This window comes from Tribolium madens, unplaced genomic scaffold, assembly GCF_015345945.1.
Source record: "Tribolium madens isolate multiple individuals breed KSU strain unplaced genomic scaffold, Tmad_KSU_1.1 Scaffold_97;HRSCAF=244;Tcas5.2_LG3a, whole genome shotgun sequence".
Taxonomy (NCBI): domain Eukaryota; kingdom Metazoa; phylum Arthropoda; class Insecta; order Coleoptera; family Tenebrionidae; genus Tribolium; species Tribolium madens.
The window spans coordinates 10,286,330-10,309,481 of record NW_025401069.1 but is presented as its reverse complement, the minus strand read 5'-3'; the positions used below and the strand labels follow the sequence as shown (position 1 = coordinate 10,309,481).

Here is a 23,152-nt window from a genome sequence, read left to right as displayed (position 1 = left end):
AACTGTAAACTTTTATGGTTACTGAGATATCAGCAGTGCTTCTTACTGCTGGTTAATCAACATCAATAACCTGAAATGTTTGAAAGTTTCTCACAAATCACAATAATAATAATAAACATAATTAATTAGGTGGGAATTCAAGCCACAGATGTAGTTTTTAGTTAAAGTGATCTGTGACATTTTGCCTTCAAAAATTTGTCAAAACTGATAATTTCAGACTTAAAAGCAGCAATTTATTTTGTACGTTAAACATATAGACTGGCGATCAAACATAAGAATGTCAGAGAGTTTACATAAAATAAACTTATTGTTATGGAAAAACTGTACTCTGCTTAGACGAAATCTTAAAGCATTACTTTTGGAATGGTTATATCCTGTTTTAATATGTTTGATTTTGGTACTAATCAGGCGGGGCTTTGAGGTCACTTTTCAAGAGCTAATGACTTACAATGCATTTAGTCCCCAACCAGGAGCCCTGTGTTCTCGTTCTACTAATAACACAATGTAAGAAAATTTATTTTTTAATGTAGTGATTAGCCTCAAAAACCTGATAAAACCTGGATAATCCAATATTTCTTGGTAGGATGACAATGAGTTTATAATAATCTTTTTTAAAACAGCTTAATTGCGTACTCACCAACAAGTCCACTATTACAAAATATATTGGAGAATGTTTGCTCAAGTGGCACAGATTCATCAAAAATAAGTATAAAAAGTTACAAAAACTCAGGTGAACTAAATACTGCAATTAAAAAAATTAAATTTTCTTTTGCTTTACAATGTGACGATTCTTTGTTTGGACTTAACCACAGCAGCAATCTTCCTAATAATCTAAATATCAATTTACGGTAAGCTTCATTTGGTTTAAATCTTGGTTAAAACGCTGTTTGATCCTTTTTAGATTGCCATCAGAAGATTATACAACTAACAGTATTCAAGCGTGGTTCACAAATCTAAGATATTCACGTGATCTTACAGCAGGTCCTAGAGACTACCGGGAACAAGTTGCTGAAGAACCAGGTAATTCCATAATAATTCCATAATAGTAAGCATATTTTGTATTTAAACAGGTTACGAAAGTCGAGGTTTCCTTTATTTACAAAACTTTATAACTCTTGCACTTATAAACAGCAGTGACACTAATAATACGCAAAATCCTGATATAGTAATAAACCGATTTCCGTACCCCGAGTGGTCAGAAGACAAATTTTACACAAAAGAGATAGAATATTTTACGGGATTTCTTTTGGTATGCGCTTACATGTATACCGTTAATAACTTGACGAAAGATGTAACAACAGAGAAAGAAAAGCAGTTGAAAGTATGTTCAAAATATTTCAATAAAATTAGCTAAAATCCGGAACAAACTTAAAGGAATCTATGAAAGTTATGGGTCTTCCTGGATGGTTACATTGGTTAGCATGGTTTCTGCGAGCGTTTATGTTAATATTTGTGACCGTTATTCTGATGACTATTCTTCTGAAAGTTACCATTACATATAGATCAGTATTTGTCTATTCTGATGGTATAATTTTATTCCTTTTTCTTTTAATTTTTGGGTGCAGCACTATAACGCTTACTTTTCTAATATCCACATTATTCTCCAAAGGTGATAAAAGTAATCTTACAAAGACAACAAAAATAATGATTTACCTTTACAGCAAATACTGCTGTTACTGTAGGTCCTCTCATATATTTAGTCGCATGTGTACCCGCATTTTTATACCAAAGTAAGGCTGCCGTACCGTCATTAGGCGCAAAAATGGGAGTTAGTCTTCTAGCTCCTAGCGCACTGATATTTGGAGTAGGAGTTTTGTTTAAGTTTGAAGGAATTGGAATGGGTAAACAAAATTTCAAAGACGCAAGAAAAATGTAAGAGGAGTTTTATTATAGGAAGTCAGTGGAGTAACTTGTTTAAAACTACATCGCCAAGAGATAAATTATCACTTGGTTTAATTTTTCTAATACTAATTGTTGACACATTATTGTATATGGTTATTGCTGTTTACGTGGAGGCCATTTTTCCAGGCGAATATGGAATTGCTCAGCCATGGTATTTTCCCTTTACACGAGCTTACTGGTGTAAGAAACCTCAAGTTCTAAGTATAGTTTGTTTTTCAAATAGTGACACTGTAACTCTAAATAAAATAGCAGGCGCAGAACAGTCAACTGAAACGAATGGAAAATTTATTGAAGACTTTACTGAAAACATTCCAATTGGAATAAAATTAGTAAATCTGTCAAAGACGTTCGGAAGTCATCACGCAGTAAAAAACTTAAATTTGGACATGTATGAAGGACATATCACAGTGTTGCTTGGACATAACGGTGCTGGTAAAACGACTACGATGTCTATGATTTGTGGAATGTTTCCGCCATCTAGTGGAACAGCCATTGTAAACGGTTACGACATAAGAACAAATATACACAACGTTCGCGAGAGTATGGGATTATGTCCTCAACACAACGTTCTCTTTGACAATTTAAGCGTTTGGGAGCACTTGTATTTCTTTGGTAAATTAAAGGGATTGAAAATGAATGAAATCAATAAGGAAATTGATGACTACATCAAACTTTTGGACTTGGAAAATAAGGTAACTTTGAGTGAAAAGGGCAAACAATCATTAAAATTAGAAAAACTCTCTTTCTAAAACTCTGTCTGGTGGCATGAAAAGAAAGTTAAGTGTTGCAATAGCACTGTGTGGAAAATCGAAAGTGGTTATGCTAGATGAACCGACAGCGGGTTTGGATCCATCTGCTAGAAGAACTGTTTGGAATTTGCTCCAAAAGCAAAAGAACGGTAAATTAAGAAACTTGTCTCATCCTCTAAGTTTTCTCTTTAGAACGAACTATTTTACTAACAACGCACTATATGGACGAGGCTGATTTATTAGGCGATAGGATTGCTATAATGACAGCAGGTGAACTGCAGTGTTGCGGATCTAGCTTTTTTTTAAAAAAAACATATGCTTCTGGTTATTATCTAATTTTGGACATTACACCAATGTGTCAACCAAATGATATTACTAACCTGTTAAGAGGTTACATTCCCAATCTGCAAATTCACTCTCATGTGGGTTCTGAGTTAACTTATATGTTGCCTGAAAAGGAGTCGCGCAGATTTGAAGCACTTTTAGGGACCCTAGAATCTGCAAGTGCTAGATTAGGTATTCAAAATTTTGGCATCTCAGTGGCAACCTTAGAGGAAATTTTTTTGAAGTAAGCTATTTAATAAATGTACATATAAAACTAATTTATTTACAGAGTCGGTGCAGATCACGATAAGCAAATTTCAAAAAACAGTGATAATAAAAAGAAAGAAAGTATGTTTTATCTTTTTTAGTAATAACTACATTTCACTACACAATAGGTGCAAACGAATCAATAAGCCGTCTTAAAGGTTTCAATTTACTACTCAACCAGATAATGGCAATGATACTGAAAAAAGTATTAACTACGTTCCGATCATGGTTTTTGTTTTTGGTTCAAGTTTTCGTACCTGTTTTGATTGCGATATTGATGATTAAGGATTTCTCCAAACGAACAGATTCATTTCCTCCTTATTCAATGTCTTTAAAATCCTACAGCAAACCAATAATATTATTAGAAAATAATGACGTGTTGGCTAACACGTATGTAAAAGTTCTTGGAGAATACCCAGTCAAAACCGTTAAAAATCTTACTGAAGAAATTCTTGTCTTGGTATTTAAAACTCACATTTAAAAATATCATCACATGAAATTTTTTAGACAAGTGAGTCGCCTATAACAGTAAGAGAACAATATATTGTGGGCGCATCTTTCAACGACACCACAGCCACTGCTTGGTTTAATGGTGATCCTTATCATGCAGTATCGGTATCTCTCGGTCTCGTATTGAACGCAGTTTATAAGAAAAACTTTGGAGATAAAAAATCTATCACTTTTATTAATTACCCTTTACCTCTCAGTACAGATGCCCAGGTTCAAGTTTAATTAATTTGGCTACTATAAACAATTTTTTTTCAGATCCAAGCTTCGGAAAATGACAAGATGGACTTTGGAGGAAATCTGGGAATGGCAGGAGCAATTGTTGCTTGCATATATATATTGTTTTATATTCGGGAACGCGTTTCTAAATGCAAACATCTCCAAATAATTTCAGGCATAAATCCTTTCATATTCTGGAGCATGGCCTTTTTTTGCGACTTTATTATTTTCTTCGTGGTGATTATTTTCTGTCTTGTCACCATTGCCATTGGTGGTGGTTTCGAATCGTCAGAAAAAACAGGTATGTTTATGAGCTCTTTTTTTGTCTAATTATATAATTAAAAATTTTTAGGTTTCGTAATTCTAATATTTGTTTGTTTCTGTTTCTCCGTTTTTCCTTTAATTTATTTGCTTTCCAACTTTTTCGATATCCCCGCTACTGGATTTAGTATTACTTACACATTGGGGCTGCTAACTGGTACATTGTAGAAACTGTACTATTCACCAATAATATTCATTATTATCGATTAGGTTTGATTGCATTCCTTATTATAGAAGTACTGCGATTACAGGGCACATCAGAACATACAGTGAAAATAGTGCGGGGAATATTTTTTCCTTCTCCTTTCTTTATATTAGGAAGTGGGATTTCTGAAGTAGAAACTAATAGCATTATAAAAGATGTGTGTCTAAAAGCTGATGCAAAACAATCTTGCAAAATCAATAAAATATGTTGTGGTAAGTTAAAAAACCTACACCAAGACTCGCATTCTTATGAATTTAACTATCTAGATGTTGATTATTTTTCTTCTGGTGAACATGGAGTAAAAATATATGTCATTGTGTCATTTCTGATATCACTTGTTCTTTTCATCATAATCTTTATCAAAGAATTTGGTTTCTTCAGTTTACTGAGCATAACGATGTTTTCCTCTCAGCCTCGTGAAAATGATGTAACACTTGAAAGTGATGTACAGGCCGAAAATGAAAAAATCATAAATACTCCCATTAATGTTTTAAAAAGTGATTTCTCTGTGGTTCTTCGTGATGTCACCAAATATTACAAGAAGCTTCTTGCTGTAAACCGCCTCTGTCTAGGAATAAAACGTAATGAATGTTTCGGGTTGTTGGGTGTCAACGGTGCCGGTAAAACCACCACCTTCAAAATGATGACTGGCGAGGAACGTATTACTTATGGTCAAGCTTGGATCCAAGGCTTCAGCGTAAAAACACAACAAAAACATGCTCAAAAGTACGTCGGTTACTGTCCGCAATTTGATGCGTTACTAGACGATTTTACGGCTAAAGAAACGTTGGTCATATTTGGCCTTATACGAGGAATACCTTTTGATAAATGCATCTCTTTGGCCGAGAGCCTCGCTCATGAATTTGATTTTTTTCAACATCTTAATAAAAGAGTGAAAACACTTAGTGGAGGTAATAAGAGAAAATTGAGCACAGCTATTGCCTTGATTGGAGATCCTCCGGTGATTTTTCTCGACGAACCCAGCACTGGAATGGATCCTGCAACAAAACGATTTCTCTGGAATGGTCTCGCGAAATTAAGAGACGCCGGAAGATGCCTGGTTTTAACATCCCACAGCATGGAGGAATGCGAGGCATTATGCACGAGAATTGCTATTATGGTCAATGGCACCTTTCAATGCCTTGGATCAACTCAAAGACTTAAAAGTAAATTTGCACAGGGATTTTCACTTACAATAAAAATCAAAAAACATAGTGATAAGGCGCTTATTGAAAATCAAATAACAGCAATCAATAATTTCATTGAAAGATATTTTCCGGGGTCTGAGTTGAAAGAAAGGTATCAAGAGTTGGTGTCTTACGAATTGGTCAATCCTAAAAACTTAACTCTATCAAGAATGTTTGGAGTTATAGAAGCATCGAAACAACAACTTCAAATTGAAGATTACTCCTTGGGACAATGCAGTCTGGAGCAAGTAATAATAATAATGCATATCGAAAATAATTTAAACTTTGTGCAATTTTTTCTAGGTCTTTTTAAGTTTTGCAAAAGATCAAACGGAATGACATTTCTTCGACGTAAACCCAATTTTTTTGGAATCACTTCGTTCAAAATAAAAGGTTATTATCGTCCAATTTCACTTGTGTAGTGTTAATGAGTATAAAAGATAGAAGTTTCTAAAAAAATAGTTTTAATCTTAAATTTAAAATTTCAAGTCAAAATCCACACAAGCTATTTTTGTAATTTTTAGAAAGCAGGTGTTATCTACGCCCCTTATCGAAAAAAACAAGACCATAGGATCATTAGCACCCTCCTGGAATAACGGTGTTTAATTAAAGTGCCACAGCAGAGAAGCGCAATGTCACTACATCACGCTACAACACGTGAAACGTTTGTTTGTAACAAAGCAAGTAATTTGAGTTCGGTGTAAAAAAATCGATAGCCTTTTTGGGTGTTTACAACAAATATTATCACGTGGACGACATTTGAATTGTTTGAATGCTATTTCACTAGTTCTAATTATTCAGTAGGTCCAAATAATGAGACGACTCGAGATTTTTAAGTGGTCATAAATTTTTATACGGTGCCAAGGGCAAGGTGTCATCACTTTTCTCTTTTTCCTGGTGTGTTTCTTTTATTCATGCTACGATGTTGCAAATTTCAGATTAGTAGTGCAATTATGTTAGCGTATTATCCTTTCTTTTACGAATTTTGATCTGACAATTGGATAATTTCATTATCTGTATTTCCCAAAATTTTCGCAAACTGCTGTTGCATATTTCAATTACTGGGGTCAATCCAATGTTTATCACTTTGGCTAACAACAGGTGACTCTTTTCTTCTGACGCCCGTTCTATTTTTTTCCTATTTAGTTCGACTGTATTTAACACAAAACGTATTTTTGTCAGATTTATAAATGTAAACCTACTTAGAATAGAAAAGAGAAGTTATTTTTGGCCATTTCGATCGGTTTTCGTTTCCGCCCCCATTTAACTACAGAAATGGTCATTTGCATGTTTACGAAAGTAAGAATAGATTAGTTTAAGTTTGTACGTCTGATTTATTCGCGGAAATAAATGTGTTATTCATAACCGGAAACGCATATGACAAGATGAGGTTGGTATAACAGTTATTGTTGGTTATTTTATGAGAAATAACCCCATAACAACAGTAAAAGAAATACAGCAGGCACTCTCGTCCTGTTAGACTTTACTTTAAAAGGCAAAGACAAACGCATATTTCTGAATTAAAATAAAAAGTAGGTCGATGTTTGATTTATAATATCATAAACTTTTACTTTTCTCAGACTGGGTGTGCTGTTCTAATAATTACAATTTTTCAAATAAAATTTTCAATCGATTTGTTCTTTTCTACGTCACCCGTCTTGTGATTTGCGCTCGATTGTTGTATTATATAAATCCTCAAGCAGTACATGTGGCTCTTGTCGAGCTTTCCTTGCGTAATTTCTCCCACAAGTCTCATTTCCACATGACTTTATTATAAATTACGACTAAATTTAGAGGTTTTATCAGTAAGGGTTCTGCTACATGAAACAATAATCTGAAAGCTTCCTGTGCAAAATTGATTGGTTTCTGCCCGTGTCTAACTTCTTAGAAGAAGCAAAATTTTCTGATTTTTCATCACCTAGTGTGATCCTCGGATGTGTCATTAATATTAACGATAGGATCAATGAATTCCACTCAAGGTGAACAACGATGATCGAAACTTGAAGATTTACACTGGCTATACCCATTTAGCATTGCTTATTACTAACTACTTATTGATGTAGTTTACCCTCAAATTAATGGCTTCTTTGCAAGTCAAAGAGACAGAGAGGGGAAAATAAAAACGGATATACGCTATCTAATGCACTCAAATTCTTATTATTTAAATTGAAAATTTTATTTTATTCATAACATGTTTTACAAATTATTTAAATTCTTATTATATAATATGAATAATCAGTTTTTTCACTTTTCAAATTTGTTTACGCGAGACATTGTATGACATTCATTGTATCCCATTAACATATTTAAATACTATATTGAGATAATTGCATAATAAAGCTCGTAATTGAAAAGGATAAAAAATACTTTTACGCAGTTGGAAATCCAACTTGTTTAAAAAATTGTATTGTTTACTGCGGTTTGTGATTTACCCAATTGCAAACACGGAACATTTTCTTTACATTTTCTTGTTGTTTGTTCAACAATCAGTTTTTTTTTTATCTGGTATTTGTTACTTTAGCTTGCTGCGCGCTTTTCCTTCCTTTTAATCAGGAAGAGTACATAATTCAGTGAATGTCACAAATCGTCCATGACTCTTTAAAATATGGTTTTATTCTAATTAAATCTCGCGTTGTGTCCCAGTAACATTCGCGGAAGGTCGTCATATTTGATTCATTTTTTACTAACACTTTCCCCGATCAAAAACCGAAAAGTAGGAAAGGAAGCCATAAATCATTCGCTACTACGAGCTTGAATATCAACAATTAATTTTAACACCTTCAGGTATTTTTTCATAAATAGGTCATTGATGTGGAAACTTTCCTGCACAGAAATGCTCATATTTTCCGACTCATCCTTACCTTCCTCAACTTTCGTAATAGTTAATGGCAAAGTTCATTGTCTTAATGATGCAATATTAACAATAAATATTTTTCTCAATCGTTTCTTGTATGGAAATTTACAACAGTGTTTTCCGGAAATTACCTCGACTGTTTCATTGCACTCAACTTCAGAAATACCCAGGAGTGCCTGAAACGCCCATTTTTTTACAGTTAATTTTTTTTTAGTTTATCTACAATCTCCCAGAAATCCCCAGTTAATTAGTTAAAACGCGCTACCTTGTGGGAAATACCTGACGGCTCATTAAAACAATCAATTGCAGCAGATTATTTGCATTAAAAGTAGTTTAAGTCTTCAGTTGTGACTTTTGAGTGGATTCGGATTTTTCAGATATGTAAGATGAAAAAACGAACCGTTTGGAAAGACAGGTGTTTGGGTGTTATTCTTAATTAACATAAAGATTTTTATTAGACGGACAAGGCCATTAAACTACCGCTGTCTGAAAGAAGTTCACTGGAAATCACAATGTAACCAATACAAACCATAAACATTTAGGTTGAAAAATTGACGCAAGTTGTACAAAAATTGCATAATTTTTTACTAGAAAAGAAATAAAGTTTTCTTACGATGCATATTAGCTGTTACATTCCTCATGGATTTTTTTAAGTAAATAGTTGTAAATTTTCAGCAAGCATTTGATGAAAGTGAGCACCGTTTGACTTCGAAAGACGTCAAAACTTCACTTTATAGTTCGAAGAACTTCATTGCTAAGTGCGCAAAATGTGTAAAGGAGAAAATTTTCACTATTATCAGTTACGTGTGAGGAAATCAGAGCAGGCAATAAATATTCTGCTAGCGTCAAGCAGACTAGTCTCAATGAATAATTTCATTTCCAAAAATGACACAAAAAAACACAAGGCACAAGGGCGTGTCGTTTCAAAAAAGCATGTCCCACGGCCTTTTAAAATTTATGTGTGCGATTAAGTCATCGGTGTTATAACACAAGGTGAAAAAAGATTCAGTGCTAGAACAAGATTTGCACTTTTTGCGTATTCTAAGGATGAAAAAATTATTGAAATGCACTATAAACAAAATACATTATTCAAGACGTTGTTTGTTTTATTTCCATAGCTCCTGTTTTTCAGAAGTGACCTTACCAACGATTCAATATTGGCAAAATTGAAACAAAATAAAACACAATAACACAAAATAAAAAATACAGACAAAGCGGAAGTCCAATCAGCTTTGTTTGCGGTAACAATCTTGAACAGGCAACAAATTCATATGCAGTACAGAAAAGACGTTTTGCTAAAATCCACTAAAAATTTTATTACTTTTAAGTTAAATGCGGTATTGTTAAGTAAACCAGAGGGTAAACATATCATAAATCAAGGGAACGCACCCGGATTGAGAAACCAGGGAAGCAGGTCAGTTTTTAACAGGGTCCTTTTTCTCTAAAATACTTAAAATGTTTAATAGTTTTTGATGTAGGTAATTGATATTAAAGTCAAGTATTTTAAGAAATTTAAAAAAGCCAGGTGGTTAATAATAAGCTATTATTAAATAAGGCTGATTTTTTTATAATAGCTTGGTAAAACTGTACCACTGGTTTTAAATACGGCCCTGTTTTGTTCTGATGGGTGCATCCACACTAAAGAAACGTGCCATTTATGGAGGGTTACAAATTCAAGCCATCGTTTGGTTAATCCCTTCTAATGTGTCATTAAATTTTTAGTTTAGTAACAGTCGGCTGTTCTAAAAGTTCAGGATCTGTTCAGAACCAGTTCAAACAATCCTCGAACTCGAACAATTTTTTTTATCTTGTCCCTTTGAAGTTTTGGAGATTGGAATCAGAGTATAAAAGAGTTTATTTTGGTTACGTACGCTTGTTTGATACCTTATAAATTGTAAATTATTTGTAAAATACGATTTTACATACATTTCTGAATATGCAAGCGTGTATTTTCTGCTTTTTAATACTGAGATATTTCATTTACAAAAAAAATCAAACACTTTACGATAAAATTTTTCCTGCTTTTTAATTTTTAAACATTTACTAAATTTTTGACAATGAGACGATAGATATCGGTAGACGATAATACGGAATTGATTCATACTGGACTTATATTCTAAATAAATCCAGGACTAGTTCAGAATTAGTCCTGAAAATGCAAATAACGTTGATATCGATATGTACTATGTTGAAAAATGATGTACATTTTATTGTGTTTCAGGTGTGTTATGTTGTAAGGATAAACAATTAAAGATACATAATAACATTTTTTATTCCCATAACAGCTTAAGGGATTATTTAAATTCATTTGTTGTTCGATCAATGACAAAACTCAATTTCTCGATAAAAATGACCATTTCCCTCACAAAATTTAGGTAAGAGAATCAATCTTTCAAAATTTTGAGATTCATTCAATCAGATTCAAATTATGCAAAAATTCAGTACAAATTATATCGATAATTTGCCCCTGTGCTAATATACCGCAAATCTGATTGGATGAATCTCAAAAATTTGGAGGATTTGATTGACATTTTTTTTTAATTTCTCAAAATAAAAATATTATTTTTGTAAATTTCGGTAAATAGTCTGCAAAATACTCCTCGTGCATGCCAAATAGATTTTAATTTTGGCATGCACTCGAGATATTACTATTAATAATTCCATACTTTTTCAAGTTATTATAGGTAACTGATTTCGATCTTATTGTCTAAGTTAATCAATCCCGTCGATAACATTTAAAACTTTTTACGTACATAATTATTATTCGTAATAAGTCATTTTTGAAATTATTCAGCGCCTTAAATTGATATTGCAATTAAATAAGATATACCAGCTAACACAGTGAGGTGTAAAAAAAGCTGTTTCTGTGTCTGATCTGTGTCAATCGTCCTTACGAGTTAAATGCATCAACATCTGGTAAGAAAAGCTTTTGTACCAAAAAATCGAATTGTTGTAGACAGACCCATACAATTTTTTTTGTGAATTTTTATTACAACTGATATTCTTGTATAGAATTCGTTTAAGTTTAATTCTATTGTCGAAAACGTAAAAATTTCTCAAATTCTTTGTACATTACATCAACTGAAACCACAGCAACCACAACGAGTCTTTTTTTACAGAAATGACTGTCTGGATTTGTTGTTATTTTGACTTTAGTTCTTCTGTTGCGGACATAATTTGAAAGTAAAATTGGGTCTGGTCAAGATCAGGTCTCTAAACTCCTACATGAATAAGATTAGTTGTTGTAAAATTTTCGCAAATTAGCGTGTAATATAAAATCACACGTTAAAAACGCAATTTCAATAATGCAAAAATGTTTGCAAGCAAACGTGGCAAAATGTTTATAATTCGAACGCCACTTTAATTTGCAAATATTTGCGCTTTTAATACACTCTAAAAAGGACTCACAATAGGAAATATGCTATTATTCGATTTAACGTTGCTAAAAAATAAAAATTTTGTTAATGACTGTGAATTTTTGTCCAGACCAGGCTTTATTCTAATACTCATAATAATTTGTATGTACAAGAATGAATTTGAGGAGAATTGCCTTTAAGAAAAGTTTCTTGTTGGCATAAATGGCACGCATTGTCCAAAAACAATTCAATCTTGAGTTCTTTGAATAAATGTAGAACTCGTGTACCCAAATTAAGTTTCCAAGTGGTGGTTGTACGTTGCTTTTTATTGGAGATGCCATCAACAGGTAGACTAACAATCGTCAACGTGATTTCATTCATACAGAAATGTGCAAATCTGGTGTCGCGAATCTAGGGGGGAGTTTTCTTAGGTCGGAAAGAGGGGATAACTATATAAATGTTCGACAAAAATTAATAGCTCGCTATAGTTTCCACCGACACTCTTCGATAAACAAATGTACAATTAAATTTTCAACTTGAATTTTAAACTTGCTATGTTTGAAAGTGTTTCGTCTTGGAGAAAATTTCGCTAAATCGATTTGAAGCGAGTTTTTTTTGTTGTTTTTCTTATTTGGGGCGAGTGATTTGAAATGCGAATTGCGTTCGGGGTGATTTTCATAACGGGAATTTTCGGAGGATTCTTCGCTGAAAACGTCTTCGCTTTGCCGGTGGCACACCATCACGTCATCTCCAAAGACCTAGACAGGACGGCGGTCGACGAGATGTACAAATCTTATATCTCGATTTCGGTGAGTTTTGGAACGAACCTCGTAATAGTAGAGATTTTATTAACATTTGTCATAATCGCCAAGGAATGTCGTTAAATGTGGCAAAATCGGGCGATTTGTTTATTTTTGTAATGTAATGATTGGTAACAAGTCAGGTATTTATGCATAAATCTGGTCACATTCAAATTTAATATTTTGGGATTTCGCTGTACTTTTAATTATTACCTATCTAACAAAATATTCAAAAATTTACTCTAAACTTTTCTATATTCAAAAGTAAAGTAAATCAATTTGACTTTGTTGTAATTATTATTTGTTTTTGAAACCACTTTGCGTCTCACTGAATGAGAAGTATAACTAAAGAGAGCAAACACTTGAAAAATTGTCAGGACTTTCAGAAGTAAAAAGTGCAAAGCGCAAAGATGTTGGTGTCGTATTCAACATTGCCATTAAAATTATCACTTCTTCTGGCTTAAATGTTTAAAATGAAGGACATTGTTTTGTTAATTTAAATTTGGCGAAAAATATTTTATACATTTTTTGTGAAATTAAAATAGTAAATACATAAAAAAACAAAACAAAATAGAAATATGAGTGAATTGCTCACACCCGATGTCACGAAAAATTGTTATTCTTACACGAATATGTAATATCCCACTTGAAATATTTTATAATAAGTACCCTTTTTTGTTATTTAATTTTGATACAAATATGATTTACTATTTGTTCTTAATCAGTCGGAATACTTAATAAAAATTAGTACGTAATTTTTGTAATTCATATTTTGTTCTCATAGCAAGTTGGAATAATTAAACATTTAAAAAATCGTGTTAAAACTTTTTCCTACGGCACCATCATTTTAGAGCCGAATATTAGATATTAGATTAATATCTAATTAGATTAGAATTAGATTTAATGACCCACAATATGAAGAAATACTACTTTACATTTTATACCAGAAATAAATACATTAATTTTAAAACTCCCCAAAATGCATGTCCCATTTTTTTAAAAACGTAACCGACAAAACCACTAAATAATATTAATATCGTCTTTTAATTTTATTTGTAAATAACCGCTTTGAAAACAAGTACAATTTTTTTTAACTCCAAGTTTAATGTTCATTAATAATTATTGTTTCAACAATAAAATAAATTAATAATTAAATTTATGTGCAATAACAGAGTGTGCTCGAATAATTATTTAAACAAAATCACACAAAGACAAATTATTTATTGTTAAACAATTGCTGCTTGGCTTGCAGGCTCTATGATACAAAAGTAACAAAAAACGGACTATTTTGTGTATTGTAAATTTCGAATAACACACCAAATTGTTTATTTTGATCTAATTCGTGATCTCAAAGATGCTCCACAGCAATACCTCCAAAAATACATTCACCATAAGGTAACACAACGTCCATATTCATCTCCAGTTGTAAACACCGGTAATTTATTACAAAATTGGGAAATTTTAAGACAAATCAACTAAATGTAACCAATTCGATCAAACTCGAAATTAAAACTGTATAGATAAGAACGCGCTTAACTCTATCTCGGTCAAAACTCGTAAAAAAACTGCCGAATAAAATCACATCCTCTCTTTATACAAGGTGTTTCAAAAAAAAATTCCAAGATAAGACATAAGGAACATGGAAAAAATATTTAAAAAATATATCTATAAAAATTTCGAAATTTTGGCTTAAATTTTGTACTTGACACTATTTTTTCAGTTGAAAAAATAATTTTTGTTTTGTTTTTCTGTTGCAGACTAATATAAGAAAAAAGAAGCTGTATACTAAATTGTAACTATGTTTAACGTGGCTTCTATTGAAAAAACGCTCAAAAAATCGTTTTAGAAAAAATGGAACATAAAAAGTCTATGATTTGGTCCAGTGAAAATTAATGTACTTATTTGTTTCCCCTGGTACAGTTTTTTTAAATTCCTGTATTTTGCAAGTGTTATCTGCTTATAATCACTACGTTTTATTTTGGATAATCATATTTTTTAAACACTCGTAGTTGTTTTAAAGATTATCGCTTCCGAATTTGCCTTCTTAACCTTTATGTTTATGTCAATATCGCAGCTGCGGAATAATTTCAGAGCTGCATCTACAAGAAAATGATGAAAGAACACATATTTAGTCAATTTTCTTTATTTTTTAATAAGAACACAAAACAATTAGCAAATAGTTTTTCATTTTTGATAAGATTTAATCATAAAAACAACAATTAATTTATTTATTTTAATAATTTATTTTAATATTTAATATTTATTATGTTTATGACATTTACTAATTACTACCGACATTTTTCTCTTCAAATTATTCAATTTTTCAGTTTATTAGAGTCGAGATTTTGTTCCTTTCTTTCGGAAACTGTTCCCCGACTCTAAAGTTTACTTTATCACGATGTCAAAACACGTGCATCAAAACAAAATATCAGAATAATTAATGTTTCTCTCGTTTTGCGTAAAATAAATTGTATCGGTGAGTATTTAGCGATGATTTCATTAAATTTCCGAAACAAATACTATTACTTGAGAAAATTAAATAATAAGTGGCAGTGTAGAGTAAACAAAGTATTTTGCGAAACGCAATAACTATATCAATGACCTTATGATTAAACCCCCTCCCGAAAACTTAATAAATCTTGGGTGATGACACATAATTGACTTGGTTATTTTTTCAGAATGATCGAGGTGATGACAACGACGAAGTAATATCTCGAGTCCAGCAAGTATACCTTGACAGTCCCAAAATCAGCGTGAGCAAAAATGGTAAGCAGCAAAAAACGAAACAAACTGCTTACTTGCTAGTCAAATCAATGAGCCAGAGAAACAAGAGATACATCAGTTGTAAGTAAGAGCCCACATTTTCTCATTAATTTCGTGTCGAATGGCGAATGTCGGTAAATGCACGAGCTACATAAAAGGTGTTTATTGGCGTGTTATGTAAATTGTTTTGCACGACATTTGCCATCAGAATAGCGAAATGTGTAGGTGGGAGATAACAGATGATGGCATTTGTTCCAGATCTCACGCTCTGCCACTTCAAGATTTGCAACATGGGCCGCAAACGAACCTCCCGATATTTCCACATGATAAGGCAGTTGGACGATAATGAAGCGTAAATTGTCCGTTGTTACAAATGTGGATTTTTATTTATATCTCGTCATCGGCACGTAAATTGGGCCAGGCACGACCTCTTATGCCGGAGAGGTCGCTGGTGTCCTGTACCTGGCTCGATTCCTTCACTGATTTGGAACCGAAGTACTCAACTCTATGTTGTTTTTATTTATGTAATTGAAACAGTGTTAACAGTATTTTAAATATAGTTTTAATTTTAAGCACCACTTAAGCACATTTATAAACAATCATCACAAAAAATACTCTCATACATAAAAAAGAAATGCCCGCACCCTCTCCTAGATTTAAATTTACTTCATCGATAAAATTAATTAGTAACATCTTTAACATTATAAATATAAAGCTCTGAGTTTTTAAGGCCACTAAACTAAGGTCTAAATCGAATACAATAAGCTTAGAATAATTGAATCGTCGAGTTGTAATCCTGAGCTTTAACCAGCTGTTAAAGTTACCAACAAATAACTGAGGTCTCCACCCAAATCATCCTGCAATATAGAAAAATAACACGTTGAGTGCCGATTATTGGGACGATTATTTTAAGTGAATGGCAGTATTGATGAAGCTATAGTAATGGTGCGTTTTACAGAGAGGTAGTGGTGAATTAGTCAACGATGGCCAGAAGGACTTTCTTGTAATCTCCGGAGGTGTCGCCCTGGAAAGTACAGATCAGTCACTAGAAGCTCATGCACTAAGACAAGCATTAGTCTAACCACAACCCTGCGTTATTTTCACAGCGAAGCGAAAAATCAATTAATCAAAATAATAACTATCAAAAACAATGCGCAAAAAGAGCATCTAAATTGCATTAATATTTACAAGTATTTAATAATATAAAGCGTGTTTTTACATAACAGTTGCACTGCAAATTCTTAAAATTTCTGCAACCTAAGTTCTTAGAATTGGGTACCTTAAGGTAAATCATAAAGTACCCAATTCTGTAGTGTTATAATATTTGTGACCGGTTAATTGACAAAATTTTTTGCTTCTACAGTACAAATTAACAAAATTCACCTCATGTAACAAACAGCTTTTAAAATGTGTATTTATTTTCCTGCAAAAATTACTTTCAACGATCAATCTAATCGTACAAAAACTGAATTTCCTCATCAATAATGTTGTTTTTTATAAAGTTACTTTCAAGTTGATATTTTCAAAAAATGGTTATAATATACCACTTGTAACAAAAATAAATACTTGAATGCACAACCCACCAAATGCAACAATTGTTTTACGAACAAAAACACAATAATATTTATGTATTAAGTTAAATAAAAATCATAAAATAAGAACAGACGAAATTAAAGTTTCTCGGTTAATACAATAATAATAATTAACCACAGTACCTTGAAAAATACAGAGTGTTTCAAAACTCGCTCCCTAGAGAAAAATGCCATATGTAAGGTAAAACATCAGGAACATGGAAAAAAAGGTGAAAAAAAAATTGTATCTATAAAAGTTTCGAAATTATGGGAGTTTGACAATATTTATTTTTGTTAGCAAAATAAGTTTCATGTTTTTTTTGTAGCAAGCTATTAGAAGAGAAAACAAAACACCTGTATCCTGAATTGTAACTATGTTTAAGGTCATTTTGAAACTTTCATTGACAAAATTTTTGTACCTTTACTAAATAATTATGAAAAAACATATACAAGATCATCAGTAATACTGAAAATGTTCCTACTTGGAATTTTTCTCTGAGGCGCGTTCTGAAACACCCTATAAATTCAACATACGCTAGCGCAATGTCCACCTCATATTTGTAAACATCGGTAATTTATCCCAAAATTGAGTCATTTCATGACAAATAAATCAAAGTGAACAATACCGATCAAACTCTGAATTAAAACTGCAAAACTGTGAGCTGAGAACAAGCTTATCTCTCTACCCCTGCTAAAACTCGCAAAAAATACCTTGCAATAAACTCCCAAATATTTATATGAGTGAGCTGAATAACTCACTTTGCAAAAGGCAAAATGCCTTAAAAAAATTTCGATTCCGTAAAAATGGCAATAAGTTCTGCTCGTGATTAAAATAAATCAATAAATGCATTTATTTCTGTTATACGTGGTATGTTTAAATTTTAAAAACCACACACAAAACACATAATTTAGATTCTATTTTCAAAAATTGAATAATTTTTTGCGTTACATAATCTACAATATTAAAATAAAAAAATTATAAATTGTAGGTGAAAAGAAATGAAATTGTACATTTAACACTAAAATGATTCACTTTTGATTATAAACAGAAAGGTAATAAAAATCCAAAGCTAATATTTTTAAACTAGCTAGTCGCGATACCATTCTCTTATTGATTGCCTATTGTTTGTTTAATCACCAAAACAGAAAATAAGTTGTAAGTAGTTTAGTAAAGTTCGAGGAAACTTTTAGTCAAAGTTGATTAATCTACTAGTTTTGGTTCAATCCCCTCAAAACCATAAACCAGATACTTACAGAAATCCAACTCTCCAGAGTTTTTCCATATTTGTCCAAAAAGGCCTGTTTGATATCGGCCAGATCAATCTCCGACCTGGAGACAATGATGCGAATTAGAGTTTTGTCGGTGGTGCCTATCCCAGCCATGCTGTCGTGCAAACGCTCAGCAAAATATCCAACTTTGCTCTTCACACATTTGACTGCAAGAAAACGATGAAAATTTGCTAATACATCACATGTCACATACCGATGCCGAGCAGTCCTTTCTGAATGCTTCCCGAGAATTCCTTCTTGATTGCAGACTCAATATCGTGTCCTGCCAGTCTCTCATATTCAGCGAAAGTGGCCCTGAGTTGTTGGTAGCTTCGTGTGATTAAAATTTGATTGAATTGAGATTCCTCAGTTCCCCATTTGCCCTCGCCGGCGGCAATTAAGGCTTCGGCGTCCGCGGTGGCTTGAGCTTCGTTTACCCCTTGATTTTCGTCGCGATTTGCTTGGCAGAGAGACACGAGAAGTCTCTTAAAATGGCCGGAAGTGTCACCTTTGAGGTCAGACTCGAGGGATTTTCCGTACACTGTAATAGGCAAACTTAGGTGAAATTTACAAAAGCGAAAGTAATTACTGTTTTCGTAAAACTGCGCTATCGTCCTGATGCCATAATTGGACAGAGTGCAAAGGATTTCGATGATGGCCTCCTCGTCGGTGCCCATTCCCTCAACGGCGTCGTGGAGTTCTTTGGCGTAGAACTGGGGTAATGGTGTCATAAGAGCGACAATGACGTCTTCGAATTTTCCCCCAAGTTCTTTTTTCAGTTCGGAGATTAGGTCTTTGCCATAGGAGGTTTTAAATGTTTCGGCAATTTCGAGTCGTTGGACGATTCCTCTACGAGCTAGAACGTCGATGATGACTTTTTCGTCAGCCCCCATGCCTTTCATGGCTTTTTTCAAAGTGGCGGCATCCTCGACCGGGTCGAAGGGTTCGGCGGGGTACACCGTGGGAGTACACTGGAATGCAGCATTACGTTACTACAAGTTGTAGGAGGATACGGAAGGTCAATCGAACATAAATGTTTTTAGGCTTAGTCAGCTTTCTCAGTTTTCGCGTCTCACATGATTTTTTTTTATAGAAATCGTCTACAAACTAAAACAAATGACTCTTAAATGAAATAAAAAAGACAGTATCACATCCACAAAATTATAGCCAAATTACCCAAAAAATTGCGTAATAATATCAATAGTAGAGCTGCGAAGCTAGCCATTTTCGGAGCTAACTACTAGCTAAGCTACATCTGAAATTTTGGTAGTTGTAGCTTATTAGCTATAGCTACTATAGTAGCTTTAATTTTTAACCACATTACGACCAATTCCAGGTACAAAGTCAGAAAACGCAATCCCCAAATTTTCAACCTTACCAAAATAAAGGCAATTAATTTATTTTGAAATATTTTTCAGTTGCCAAACATATTTGCAATGCTAATCAGACTGTTTTTTACTTAACTTGCAGTATACAAGTTAATAGAACCCGAGGTAAAGAAAAAACGAAACAAAATTGTATTTTTTTTTTTATTTGTTCTGATTCAACTCACTAGAAAATCCTTCTGGATTAATATGGAGGTAAATAAGTAGGTAAGAAGATTCTCTTTACGTTTAAAAAACAAGAATTCACTTAAAATTACACTTTTGGAACAAGTGGACATGTTTTAAAGCACTTGGGCGATATCTTTTAACACTTGTTTAAACTATTATGCCGCTACACCACCACGCCGTCGACAGTTTCTCTGTTCTAATCAAATATATTCATTCGAACATACAATTTTTCAAAAATTTATCACTCGCGTATCTACAACGTTTTAACACTTCTGGGTCTTTTGCACTTCTACGAGTGCATTTGGAGCAACTTTAAAGTTTTTCATTTTTTCGATTCTTGACAAAAATGTGATCGATTTTCGACACTTTTATTTTTCTATCTTAAAAAAAATATTGTTCTGTGCACTTAACAACAAATGACCAAATTAGCGGATTAATTTCAATGTAAAAGTTCAACTGTTTTCAAGATTGCAGAAAAATATAATTTTTAAAACTCGATTACCATAATATTATACTTGAATAGAAAAGGAAAAACATTTTATAAACTTTAGGCCCTTCTACTAACTCTTAAATTATTTAAAATAAATTTCTGATTTATGATCTGTGATTTTATATTGATTAAGAAAGAAAAATAAACGATGGATTTTCTCGTGTAAGGTATGAAATGTTTTTTTTTTTCATTTTATCAAAAACTTTAAGTGCAGCTGTTGTCTTTTTTGTTGTCTTTTTATTGCACTAAATTATCAAACAAGTCTTCAAAATCTATTATTTTTTAGCATACCATGTTTTAAACACCAATTTTGCTTTTTTGCTTGATCCAAAATAAAATATTCATATACTTATTATAGAATTCAGAAATTTTTTAAAAAGAGATCAATTGTAAGCCATCAGAAAAAAATTAAGTTAATTGTTTGAAATACTTCTGCCATGTCTTTTGTACGACATATGTAACTGATGTTACCAATATCTCTAAAGACATTGCATATTATGTAAAAAAGAAGAAGAAAAACCATTTAGAATTTTTGTTAGAATAAACTTAGTAATAAAAAAACCTGTGTTTTGCTTTTTTAAGTTTTAATCATTTGTGGTATAACTTTATTATTACAAGTTTGCCAAAACATAGTCATATTTTATTTCAGATAATACATCAAGCAGTTTATTAATTTGTTGATTTTTAGTAGGTATGTAAACAATTACGAAATAGACAAATTTCCATGTGGCAAAATAAACTGGCAAAATAAACAAGGGTTATAAACAAAACATCACTACAAGTTTTGGGAAAATACAAAATTAACTAGTTTCTAAAATATTTTATTTCTGTTTTTTTCCTGAAGACATATTTCTCTTTTAATTACACCTTTGCTCGGTTAACTTTGCTCTGATTACCGTGCGGCATAATTTGATTTTCACAATTACTCCTCTAACTTCTTTCTGTTAGCAACAACCGAAGGTTATTTTGTTTTAGAGGCCCGATGAGTCGGCCGAGGTCATCTCCATATCTCACGATTTTACTCATATACAGGTACAATGACACAATCATCGTTACCAAAATTTCGTAACTGAAATTCCGGTTTAATCGACTATAGGGGCGAAAACAGGTCATTGTATCATGTATATGAGACGCACCCTTTCATCCCTGATCACACCCTTTAAACGGTTAAATTTTATTGAGTTTGTTCGTTGCCAACGCCTTGAAAGGTGAAGTCATAAAGGAAAAAGTTTGTCGTCGCTAAGATGAGGATTATTTCAACTCCGAAATAAAACTAAAAAGCTGTACAAGAAATTAATGTCTAGACAAAAATTGATCCAAAAATAACCAACTTTGCCATCATTAAAATTATTCCTTTCATTAGAGTTTCCTTGGGCAAAGGTTGACAGAATGGTGAGTCAGTTTATGTTGTAAACAGCTCACTCGTGACAATATTGTAAATAAATTTATTGCAGATAGAGAAATGCGCCTTAATTAGTAAAACATTTATCATTGTTATGTTTTGTCTTTTCACAAATATGTACCTACTTAGCAACGAGATTAGATTTTACAGCGCCCCAAAATAAAATTTGTAAAAATAGCGGTGATATTCCTTCGCCCGATTTACTGATCTTCCCCTAGATTGTTTACGGACTATTCCGGGGAATTGACTGGCGCCAAGCCAAGATAATGGGGTGAAAACATAAAATGAATCATAGTTGTTTTACAATGGGGTGTATTGATTCTTCCGGAAAGTAGGAACGGACGTCAATAATGCAAACTGGTGCATGCATTTTTCTCACTAGGGGACTAAATTTAAAGAAACTAAATTTAATTGTAAACATTCAAAAAGATGTAGGTATTTATAGCTCATTATCAAAACAGGATTTACGCCCACAAAAATCGGAAAAGGATGTGGTTTTGATATCGGAAAGAAAATTGAAAAAACTGAGATAATTAGCAATTAAAAAATTCACTCACCTTGAATGGATAGTACTGTTGTTGGCTCATTTTGGCGTGAAATTCGTGTGACTAGAACAAAACAATTATATTACACAATAGAAACAGGTACGAGGGAACTTTGTTCAGCAAAGTTGCTGTTAAACTGGCCTACAAACTCTGAGTGATATTATGTTATATACTCCTGACATCATCGCTTAAAATAAATATTATGTTCCACTATGAATGAATAACGTTCCCAGAACATTGTTACTAATATTTGGTTTATTGCTACAGAAAAAATTCCTGATTGTTAATCAGCAGTATCGAGGGTCATTTTTGCTCCTCTCACTAACCAAAGAGGTTTATAATTAACTCTGAATAACTTAACAGGCTATTTTCGGTTCATCTTTGTCATCATCACACTGACCCAAGCGAATCGATGGAATTTTTTCCCGATCAATCCAAAAACTAAGAAAAAATTGTACACAGTTATCTAGACAGATAAGTTCTTTGGGATTCGTTGACCTTTCGGGCTCGGTGCCAATAATGCCGGAAGGGTTATGCAGTGAAATAAAAACTAGAAAAGATAAAAACCCACTTACCGAATGAAAACAAGAGTAGCAGGATGAACTGTACTGCTGAGGTCACACCCACTTCGAACTACTAAGCAGTGAAAGCCGTTTCGATACCACTGTCGGCTTGCAGGATGCGATACTATGCGCCAGCGTACTTCCAAAATTTCAACTGGCGCAAAAAGGATTATGAAGGTCGCAAGATTTATGGACAGGGGTTTCTAACTGGATTAGGGTGTCAGAAGTGTTTCTGAATTCACCGTTTTGGATGTAATTGCAACAGGAGGTACTGCGAAATTTTGAGGTTCCTCCGACACTTCTGT

General features: G+C 32.8%; 3 protein-coding genes across 7 annotated transcripts; 2 read left to right on the top strand and 1 right to left on the bottom strand.

The window, feature by feature from the left end:
* The first annotated feature begins 203 nt into the window (after positions 1–203).
* LOC123014306 (phospholipid-transporting ATPase ABCA3-like) lies at positions 204–6,089 on the top strand. Of its 2 annotated transcripts, none has more exons than XM_044413360.1 (18): positions 204–504; positions 621–848; positions 902–1,020; positions 1,071–1,321; positions 1,375–1,609; positions 1,662–1,841; positions 1,894–2,103; positions 2,155–2,594; positions 2,635–2,800; positions 2,844–3,219; positions 3,265–3,323; positions 3,371–3,702; positions 3,750–3,962; positions 4,008–4,269; positions 4,321–4,446; positions 4,500–4,706; positions 4,761–5,929; positions 5,985–6,089. In XM_044413360.1, exons 1-18 carry the CDS (start codon positions 278–280, stop codon positions 6,018–6,020), a joined length of 4,836 nt encoding a protein of 1,611 aa, XP_044269295.1. In that variant the 5' UTR covers positions 204–277; the 3' UTR covers positions 6,021–6,089. The 2 variants fall into 2 exon arrangements, with proteins under 2 accessions (XP_044269295.1, XP_044269294.1); XM_044413359.1 differs by having other exon boundaries at positions 2,152–2,594.
* Positions 6,090–12,391: 6,302 nt separating this feature from the next.
* Positions 12,392–16,032, top strand: LOC123014294. 3 transcript variants are annotated; one of them, XM_044413340.1, is made up of 3 exons: positions 12,392–12,700; positions 15,370–15,457; positions 15,713–16,032. In XM_044413340.1, exons 1-3 carry the CDS (start codon positions 12,542–12,544, stop codon positions 15,808–15,810), a joined length of 345 nt encoding a protein of 114 aa, XP_044269275.1. In that variant the 5' UTR covers positions 12,392–12,541; the 3' UTR covers positions 15,811–16,032. The 3 variants fall into 3 exon arrangements, with proteins under 3 accessions (XP_044269275.1, XP_044269273.1, XP_044269274.1); XM_044413338.1 differs by having other exon boundaries at positions 15,370–15,535; XM_044413339.1 differs by having other exon boundaries at positions 15,370–15,539.
* On the bottom strand, positions 15,994–23,006 carry LOC123014293 (annexin B9). Of its 2 annotated transcripts, none has more exons than XM_044413336.1 (6): positions 22,860–23,006; positions 22,297–22,347; positions 18,884–19,265; positions 18,509–18,835; positions 18,280–18,461; positions 15,994–16,311 (listed from the first exon to the last, which is right to left on the bottom strand). In XM_044413336.1, the coding sequence occupies exons 2-6, from the start codon at positions 22,324–22,326 to the stop codon at positions 16,258–16,260; spliced, it is 975 nt and encodes a 324-aa protein (XP_044269271.1). In that variant the 5' UTR covers positions 22,327–22,347; positions 22,860–23,006; the 3' UTR covers positions 15,994–16,257. The 2 variants fall into 2 exon arrangements, with proteins under 2 accessions (XP_044269271.1, XP_044269272.1); XM_044413337.1 differs by having other exon boundaries at positions 15,994–16,478; positions 22,860–23,002.
* Between the last annotated feature and the right edge of the window lie 146 nt (positions 23,007–23,152).